This window comes from Hesperophylax consimilis, chromosome 16, assembly GCF_061612785.1.
Source record: "Hesperophylax consimilis isolate HC1 chromosome 16, BYU_Hcon_1.0, whole genome shotgun sequence".
NCBI classification, from domain to species: domain Eukaryota; kingdom Metazoa; phylum Arthropoda; class Insecta; order Trichoptera; family Limnephilidae; genus Hesperophylax; species Hesperophylax consimilis.
Genome location: NC_142851.1, coordinates 25,842,714 through 25,853,300, shown reverse-complemented (window position 1 = coordinate 25,853,300; position 10,587 = coordinate 25,842,714). Strand labels below are relative to the sequence as shown.

General features: G+C 32.9%; 1 protein-coding gene across 3 annotated transcripts in view; it reads right to left on the bottom strand.

Moving 5' to 3' along the window:
* Positions 1-2,115: 2,115 nt before the first annotated feature.
* The window catches only part of Calx (sodium/calcium exchanger 3), a 351,624-nt gene continuing 343,152 nt past the window's right edge, over positions 2,116-10,587 (bottom strand). For all 3 annotated transcript variants that reach the window (XM_089641071.1, XM_089641072.1, XM_089641073.1), the window contains 3 exons: positions 9,404-9,562; positions 7,819-7,990; positions 2,116-6,485 (listed from right to left, as the gene is read on the bottom strand). In XM_089641071.1, coding sequence (XP_089497197.1) covers positions 6,281-6,485; positions 7,819-7,990; positions 9,404-9,562 — 536 coding nt within the window. In that variant the 3' untranslated portion in view covers positions 2,116-6,280. The remainder of the gene's footprint in view (positions 6,486-7,818; positions 7,991-9,403; positions 9,563-10,587) is intronic.

Genomic DNA, 10,587 nt, shown 5'->3' with positions numbered 1-10,587 from the left:
AGGTACTATGTATATTATCTGTTTACACTAAATACTGTCAATACATCCATCATTAACAGTAGTTACTTTTCAACCAAAGAGACCTATATAGATTCTTGTTTTGATTATATTTTATCTCGTTAATGATATTTTTGAATGCATTGTTAATCAATGCCAGTAAATACATTATTCTCAAGGGAGGTCAATTGTAAGTATTGTTTGTAGGAAGCTCGAAATAGAGCGACATACAGAATGTAGGTACACCTAATCTAATGGTTTGTTAAAATGAGGGTAAAGTGAAAATAATAATAAAAATAAACAAAGCAGAAGAATATTCTGGTTGAAGAACTTTTAACAGTTTATTGGTATACATAGTTTAGAGATGGTTGATATTCTCGTCCGGGTTACAAGGAACCAGTTTATTTTCTTTCGCCGGAACCGTCAATGTAATTTAACTCTTGTAAAATGAAAAAAAATATATCACGTAGGTACATATAAACTTCAAGATTAGTTTTACGAATCCGAAAATATTAGTTTTTATCGTCTCTTGTAAAATTTTTATTTTGTGACTTGACAGCGCCCTTAAGGTGATTTCTCACGAAAACGACGCTATATAAATTAGCCAAATATTATTGACGGGTTAAAAGGGTTAACGAAACCACAGTCAATACATATGTGCATAAATATAATTTTTCCGTGTACACAACTATATAGGTATTTGAATTACAAATAATAATTTCCCTATGTAACTTGCATTATTAACCTCTGGAAAACCGTTCGTGGACCAGTGACAAGGCTTTTTTCCAGCCGACAAACCTTTCATGCGCTACTGGCATTGTAATTTCGCCCTAGCTGGAATTTTTTTACGTGCGATTTAAACCTGTATGCCATGAGAAAGTGCATATAAATTTTTAACACAGTGGCTTACACTTGAAACAGAGTTGAAAAGACTTGAAACAAACTTGAGTTCATTTTTGTTTCCATTTTGTTTTGATTTTTTCAAAAAGGGTCTGGTGTTCCAAAGGTTAAGGAAGTCTTATAAATTAGTCACTTCTAAAATAGTGAGACAAAACCTATTCCCATCCCGGTAATATCATTTATCAGATATCTTGTATATATTTGTTTAACCTTTCCTTATCTGTGGTGTGTATTTACGACACATTGCTTCTAATAACGTTAATAACTCTATAAATATAATAAATTCTGGGTTCAGATTTACGTATACATTTATGCACTGAATTAAAAAAATAATATATTACATAGTTTTCAAATTCAATTAAAAATCACAGATTTTTGTTAAAAATCGGAAACAAATACACCAATACAATCAACCGTGTGACACTGCTATGCGAAGAGTGTGCGAGGAAATGACACGATTTCTCATGTTCGGCTTTAGTCCACTATGCGGGAACATGAGAAATCTACAAGTCCACAGTTGTATTTTGATTTAGACCATTGATACCTACGACCACATAGCTGTGTGTGTGCCAGCCGCCAGCCGCCAGACAGTCGGTCGCCGACCGTCGTTAGATATGGACCCCTCGCACGTTTTTTTTATCATCTGCTGATGGTTTTTTCATGTTTTCAGCAATTAAATAAAATATAATAAACATAAGCGATTAGTTATTAATATTTATATTTTTCCGATATTAAATTGCTTATTTTGAGATGTGTATTGACTACACAGCACCGGAACGCGTGGATTTTTTTAGCACAGTAAGGGAAAGGTTAAACACACATTTGAATTCATTCATGAAAAAATTTACGAAAAAAACAGTAAACCAAATTTTATGTCAAGAATCTTTTTATGAAACCTGTACATTTTATGGCCGAATTTCGATTTGACCTCAGTTTTTGTTTGACTATAACAGTAATTTTCATTGACAATTAAAGGTGAATAAATTATAAAACTTTGAAGGTAAACAAACAGCAAATAAATAAAATACATCAATTACATTTATAAATAATTCAATTTATTTATAATAAATAACAAAATAACATATTATTATGATCAACATCAATATAATAATATTTCATAATTCCTCATTATCATTTAATGATATATAAGTGTGTATAGGTAATCACTAAATAAATTTGTATCAATTTAACATCAACGAAATTGTCCTCTATGAAAATTTATAAACAATTCATAAAACTAATTTCATGTTTTATTGCAAAAATAAAGATGTACGTAAATATAAATACATGATAATTTATCTACAATAAAAACCGAAAATTAATTGGTGTCAATTTCAAAACCATTTTTATGAAATAATTGAAAATATGACTGTTATTTGGAAAATATATATTATGAATATTATATTTTAATTGCAATAAAAAAAAAACTTTGCTTTTTGAAATTATGTACCAATCAATAAGTTTTTATATTTGTGATTAGTAATTTAGATTGAAATCAGAAAAATATTGAACACTGCGGTAGTATTATAACAGTTTTCGTTAAGCCCACCAAAAAATGTGTAAAACAATTTTTTTCAAAAATAACTCAATCAAAAAAATATTCGTCTTGAATTTATAACTTTTCGTTGCATATAAGGTTCTTTATACAGATTTTTAATCGTTTTTTACCGAACATTTTTTAAAAATATTTCCTTCTTGGGCCACCTTGCTTGCATTTGAATGATATAGCTTTAATATATTTATAAATAAAACACTGAACACTTAATAAACACTAACCGACTCGCGCTGTCGACTAGCGGATGGAAGATTTATGTATGAATTATTATCAATTTAATTGAAGGATAGTTAAACATACGCTGAATGTGATATTTTCATAAGTCATTCGATAACAAAGCTTTTTATGAAATTTCACACTAATGAATGATGTTTTAGTATTTAGTATGTTACATACAGCGCATGCCAACCCTTTTGCCGTGTACATGGATCCATGTTAACCAGCATGACTTTAAAATATTTAAAATCTTCTCTAACTCGTATTAAATATTAATTCTAATTAAAACATACTAAGTGGTGTTCATATTATCTTCGGCCTTATTATGCTAATTAAACCACTAAGGGGAAACTAAATACGATACAAATTAACTAACAAGCTTAACATATTAAATTACAATCTAGAAACATAAGAAAAACTTTAAAAATAACGGATTATGAAATGCAGACGGGTTTATAAAACAAACTGGAAAAAAGCGCTGATAGTTTCCATCTATTTCAAATGAATGTTTGTTAAAATTATAATACCTATTTATTATATTTCTTTTATAATTATTAAGCTGAGTTATAAATGTAACAATGTTTATTGGATGATTTCTTTGGCTATCTACATGTAAAAATGAATGCATCGCAAAACATAGGTATTTTGAAAATGTTGATTTCCTCTACTGCATTACTTAATTTCATATTTACAAATCACGCTTCACTTACAATTATAGCACATCTTTCATTCTTATGTCTTTTATGCAAAATTTACAATCTAGTCTAAACAATAATTCATTATGTGAAGCCTGTGTTGAAATAGATAAGCGAGTATTTAGAAGGAGGCTAAGAATTAACATCATCCATATGTTTAAAAAATAGTTTTAAAATACTTGTAAACATCAATATAAAATCAAATAATTAAACAGCGGCCATCCGAGGGTTAAGATAAGTACTTACCAAAACAAAATTTTAATGTAAGAAAATGGACGTGCCGGGCGATGCAAACATTTTCAAGGGTTTTTTCTAATAAACACAGATTTCCACATTAAAATTTATAAGTAGCTACACATTAAAAATGCATAAAGAAGAAGTTTAGTTTAATCGTAGTAAATATAAATAATGCTTAAATACTTAAGAATAGGTATGTGTATTTAATACGTATTTTCTATAATACACGTTAAAGACCATTTCAGAAATGGGATAATATATATAATATTTTATGTAGAAAGAGATATTATGTAAGAAGAATATAAAAAGTAGGTTGATTGATTGTTTTCTAAGCCTCTACATTAAAAATTGGTACTTTACAATACAAACCTACTCGTAGTTACGTTTTGAGACTTGATCCGTTATAATGCTACATATACATCCTCGAACTGAACCTCAACTCGTGGGAAAGAAACGAAGCAACCGCAAATGGTTGATATGCCGATATGGCGATAAGCCGCTTGCAGTTGATTCGTTACTTTCTCGTAATTCGTGGTACGGTTCGCTTTTTGGTTCGCAAATGTATACGTACTCTAAGGTGCTTTAAAACACTCGTCAGGAATTTGTTGTTTAGGTAGAAGTATTAATTAAATATACACTTTTTAAAAAGACATTGATAAGTATCGATAGATTCGGGCAAAGCATCAAATTATTATATTAGTTTCAGCACGTTGTTAGACTTGAAAGTACATAATGGTAGGAGCCTATTTAAAAACATTATAGGGAGGCATTGACATTTTTTTTAAAGAATTGTTTTCAGTTATTTTGAATAAGTAAATTATGAGAAAGATGTAATACATTTGTAAAGATTATATTATATTAAGTTTTCTATTAAACTTTACAGACCTAGTTAAAATTGTTTCACGGAGTAGAGTATGTTATGTTACATTAGACACGTAGATTTATTGAACAATATAATATATTATAAATATTTGATGACAAGTGTTTTACACAAACGTTCTTAGTTAAATAATAGGATCATAAGATTAAATCAACAGCTTTTGTACAATTTGAACCTCATTTAGTTAATCTCATTTCGTTGCTTCGGAAAGGATCAAATTTATAATATAACGTATTTTCCGTTTGAAAAAAGGTAAGTATAATAATAGAAGATACACCAGGTGAATAGCATTTAGGTAAGTTAGTTTTCAGTACCTATCTCAGTTGTTCGAGGTTTAGGATGACGTAACAATCAGCAGAAGAAATATGAACTACGAGTACATTGTGGCGTAGTGGTGTCGCATTTCATTGTTTAGCAAAAGAAGGTGCAGAGGTGCGAAAAATATAATTTTAGGACTAAAAACTAAATTGTTTTAATAGTCTAACATTTTCTATGATTCAAAATCAGTCAGAATTCAATGCGTTTTAGATTTTTGTGAAGAGAATCTATATAATTCATAACAGTTTAAAGGAAAGGTTTTTAACTATAATTTGCAATGAAGGACTTTATGAACATGCACATTTAAGTCTTTATTCCTTGAAAAAATCATTAACATAATGAATTTTCATGTACAACAGTTTATTTTAAACACTTTTCATCTTAAATATGTACATTTAAATACTCTGTTCATTTTATTTTGTGCTTTAAAAAAGTTTTTGGCCTACCGAAGCACACACAAGTACTTATGTTATGTTTATTAAAAAAAATCATGGCCTACATCTTGCCATGTCAATTACATTTTAAGTATTCACAATCAATTTTTGGAAGTCATTCGCAGCTATAATAATTGTAATCTCAAAAACAGTACACTGAAACACAAGCACCTTCGCCTAATCAACATTAGATCAGTTGTCTCTTCCCATCCCAATCATTTGTGTACATGTTTACTTTTTAAAACTTTAAACATCTTCTCACATAAACGATTGAAACACACAATGGTTGGTGAAAGTAATAATAAGGCTTTAACTCAATTAAACAACAACTGAAAACGAATGTGTATAAGTAATAGTTACTAGGGATATATTACGGTGGTGTAGGTACTATTTTAAAACGCGCACAAAATGCATTAATATCTTGAATCATGAACGCTAGCTGAAGTAGCAAATTTATATAGTAGATTTAATATAAAGCAGAATAAGTACGGATACTTACCTATTTCAGAAGTTAAATAACACAATATAAACATCAAATTACCACAAAGGATTAGATCATGACAATCATCTGATAATTCAACTGAATAGTATTCATTTATGTTTGTATAATGTAAATTTCAACAGTAATCATATAATTGAATTTCATCCCTGGTAAATACTGTTAAGTAATTCATAAAAAAAACCACACGCACACACTCTTCAACAATAATAATAGCACACCACTGTTTAAATTTTAAAAAGCTTTCGTTTCATTTGACTACTCGTAAATGTTGATAAGCATCATACCGAACACGGCTGTCCAGTAGGTTGCATTAATTAAAAAGTATTGACGCATTCATGACAATGTTTTCGTTTAAAAGTTTAGTAATCCGCCTACCCCAAGTTTCACTTTAAAGAACACACCGAACAAATCATTGTAGCGAAACAGTAAGGAGTGTAAAAGTAAAACAAATCTAGGTTCAACAAAGGAGATGGTAACTTCTGTCGCTAGATCTTTAGTGTATACTTTAGTATGGTTTTTGTAAGCCAGTTCTGTCTTTGATTCCGTTTAGAAGCCTTCGATGACGTCGTAGGCCTCCAGGGTGGTGAGGATCAAGTAGATGAGCCACAGCGAGAACATGAAGCAGGCTGTTACTACCTTCACCTTCTTGTCTCCTCCCAACTCCCCCCCGATGGACTTCGATCTTCTAATCATCAATATGATGATGGTCACCATGGCTTCGGTGCAGAAAATCGTCACGGAGAAGGCGAGGCTAAAATTAAAAGTCAAGTAATTAATATAATTGTATTTCTCCTTATTCCTTTTCATTTTCGCTATATTAATAATTAAGTCCCAGTTGTTTCGCAGAAATTCAAATGTAACATTTTCGTAAAATGGCCATTCAGAATCATTTTGTTTTTTTTATACATTCGTAAGGTTCAATCGCATTTAATGATGGCTCAATTTCTGCGAAACAACCGGGCCTAAGACACAGGTTTTTGGACTCTCGTCACATTTAAAGTCACTGTCAAATCAGTACTTAATTACTGATATTTGGATTACTTTTGCATCAAGACTGTTCCCGTTAACCGCCGATTCTCGTGCCGTTAGTGTTTGGTCAAATGTTTATGACGGTTATGTTTGGTGGTTTAATCAACGACTAATTGGACCAACAGCCCATAAAAACTAGCAGGACACGGGGCCGAGAATCAAAGATTAATATCTTTGACAGAACACGCTATATTCTAGTGGATTGGACTATTTCAGCATATCTGAAATGATATTCTGAAATAGACCAAGCCATGATGCGCATAGCGTAATGTGTCGCCCCCCTAATGGGGACCGGTAAATGTCAAAACATTAAAATTGGTGAATCCAAACACCAAGGCTTAACATTTCAATTAGCCAACTGACCTTCAAATTTGACACTTTGAGCCGATAACACCCTTGAAGAGTAAGAAATAGCTAAGTAATAAATTGATATAATTCAACAGGTGAGTAAATACGATTGGTGACCTTCCGCCCTGCCTCCAGGTACTCCGACGCTTTCTCCTCGTTGTCTTCGTGATTTTTCCCAACCCCAACTCACACTTTTCATCGAGGCACAACCGGTTTCCTGGCTTAAGGGCGCGGAACCTGGTCCCTTTGAAACCTATTCAATGCCCTGCTTTCTCTCCCTAGGTCTGCCTGTGAGCGGGCGACGACACCCCCCACCACACACAGAGGTGCACAATTTTCTTATGTTGCAGGTGGCTGTGAATTATTATTTGATTGGTTGATACTTTGTACATATGATTTGTATAAAATAACAAAATAGAATAGAACTTACTAACAAGTTACTAATACGCAGCACTTGCATACTGCGAATAACATTGTATGCGTGGACATTTTGGAGGTCTTGTTTTGAAATTTTAAATGTAGACTCGTTATATCAAAAAAATTAGCGTCCTTGCGAGAGCTCTGAAGGGACACCATCAGTATCTAATACAGGGCGGGGAAGTGGTGGGCCTCCTCCAGGTGAGTAAATACGAATTAAGTATTTGACATACATTTTATTAATGATGAGGTGAGTAATCGGATCATATAATTGTCGGTTTGGTACTCACTTTCCCGGATCTATGAGAAACTTGTTGCCATGGTAGTTGTGGTAGCAGGCTGCGATCGACCAGGCAATGCCAATTCCCAGGAACACGTTCACCGCGTTACTTCCGGTCACATTTCCTATGGATGCATCGGCGTACTTGTCCTGGATAGCTGCCACTTTACTGGCGAATGTATCTGAATTATGGAAAACATACAATTTAACTACTAGTTCTGTGAACAAATGACCTCGCGTCCAAAAAAGAGTGTTTGTAATTTTATGTAACTTTTTTTTTAAAATTTCAATTTAATGGAATTATTATACAATTTGTCAAAATAAATGTAACCATTTCAATGATAATTCATCTTTCAAATTTTCTTCCGGCTGATAGGTACCATAATATTGGTTATTCCGATTTGACAGCTTGTAGCAGGAACACTAAGATTCACGGTTATGCGAACTCTGGCGGAATGAACAGATAGTATCCAACACGGCCACAATCTTGAACGGACGGATGAAATGCCAAATGGACGACTTAAAACAGGACTTAGCTACGCTCAGTCACTTATAACACATATAAACTTCAGTAGTCGTGCCTAAGAATTGACGGACGGTTGGCCGGTGCCAAAAAGAAGGGCCAAAAAGACCACGGCTGTGACCGAGTCCTTGATTATTACCGGGTATACTGATTCCAAGGGCCACGAAGACCACGGGTGTGATAAAATCCTTAATATTAATTAAGGTATTAACTCTTGACAGGCCAAGATGCCGAACAAAACGTTTGTAACCAAGTGGGTCTTTAGACGACCCCATGCTTTTTTCTGTCTTATGGGCTTTTATACTATAGAAATCCCAATTATTCAGTCAGTCATTAATGTTAACTCATGTATTTGCGTAGAAATACGTAAAATACTAAAATGGTATGTCAAGTATTTAAGCTAATATAAGGAGGATAGTAATTTTGGGTACTACCTACTGCCCCAAATGGCTGCGGGATAGTTAACCGGGTATATTAGTTCCAAAGGCCACGAAGACCACGGCGATGACATTCTTTTATTAATACCCGGTATACTGGTTCCAAGGGCCACGAAGACCATGGCGATGACATTCCTTTATTTATACCCGGTATACTGGTTCCAAAGCCCACGAAGACCTTGGCGATGACATACCTTTATTAATACCCGGTATACTAGGTCCAAGGGCCACGAAGACCACGCCTGTGTCAAATTCCTTAATATTAATTAAGGTATTAACCGGATATACTAATTCCAAGGGCTACGGAGACCACGGCGATGACATTCATTTATTAATACCCGGTATACTGGTTCCAAAGCCCACGAAGACCTCGGCGATGACATTCCTTTATTAATACCCGGTATACTGGTTCCAAAGCCCACGAAGAGCTCGGCGATGACATTCCTTTATAAATACCCGGTATACTGGTTCCAAAGCCCACGAAGAGCTCGGCGATGACATTCCTTTATTAATACCCGGTATACTGGTTCCAAAGCCTACGAAGACCACGGCGATGACAGTCCTTGACTAATACCTGGTATACTGGTTTCAAGGGCAACAAAGACCGCGGCGATTACAGAGTCCTTGAATAATACCTGGTATACTGGTTCCAAGGGCCACGAAGACCACGGCGGTGACAGAGTCCTTTATGCCCAGCGTGCAGCCAAAGTGCGAAGCGATGTCTCCTATAATGGCCGTCACGATGCCAATGCACAGGATGGACACCACGAAGCAAAGGTAGCCTCCAGCGATATCTATAAAATCAAGTCATATTAGATTAGATTAATTGTTTAATTTTATGAAATTATAAAATTTAAAAAATATATATATTGAAATACTTGAATTTCTTGTAATTGAAATTCAAATAATTATTTAAATTCTAAAAAAATTGGGTTTTTGATTTTTTATTTTATTCATCGCCATTTATAGATGGCATAAATGATGTACATAAACATAATATATATTAACACATTGTATCATGCTCCTGAGAAAATAATTAAAAATATTTAATGGTTAAAATATCTTTTTTTGTATTTCTTTGGCATTCACTATGTAACAATTTCTAGACATTTTTTGTTTTTTAATGAGTTTTATTATTCACAATGTACATTTGTTACTTATAAATTTTATTAATTAGCGACCGGTTTCGACACGTTCGTGTCATTAACTAGCTATTTTAAAACTAATTTATTAACTAACTATTTTAAAACTAATAGTTTTAAAATAGCTAGTTAATGACCCGAACGTGTCGAAACCGGTCGCTAATTAATAAAATTTATAAGTAACAAATGTACATTGTGAATAATAAAACTAATTAAAAAACAAAAAATGGTTAAAATATCATTTTCCAGTAAACGACAAAAACCCCTTGAAAAGTGGATTCTACTTCAGAAGTTTTTACTCTCAAATATTTATTCTTGTTGCAAAAAAAAAAAACATTGTTGTTTCAGCACCCCTGCAAAGTCAGAAATCTGTTTAAAATACGCTGAAGCCATAACCGTATTTTATATTGAATTAAGCAGAGAGCCAAATTGAATTTGGAAAAAAAATATCTTAACCAGGCGCTTTTCAAAATAATTATGTCTAGAAAATGTAAGAAAATCAAGTTTAAATGAGGTTTCGTTGTTATAAAATATCCTTATAAATATAAAGAAAGGGTATCCTAAAATTTAATACACAATAATTATTGGCGCTGGGAGTTTTGTGAAAACTTTTCCAGTCGGGGTCTGATAAGAGTTCAGATAAGAGATAAGTTGGGAAGTACAAAGTAGAGTCAAAT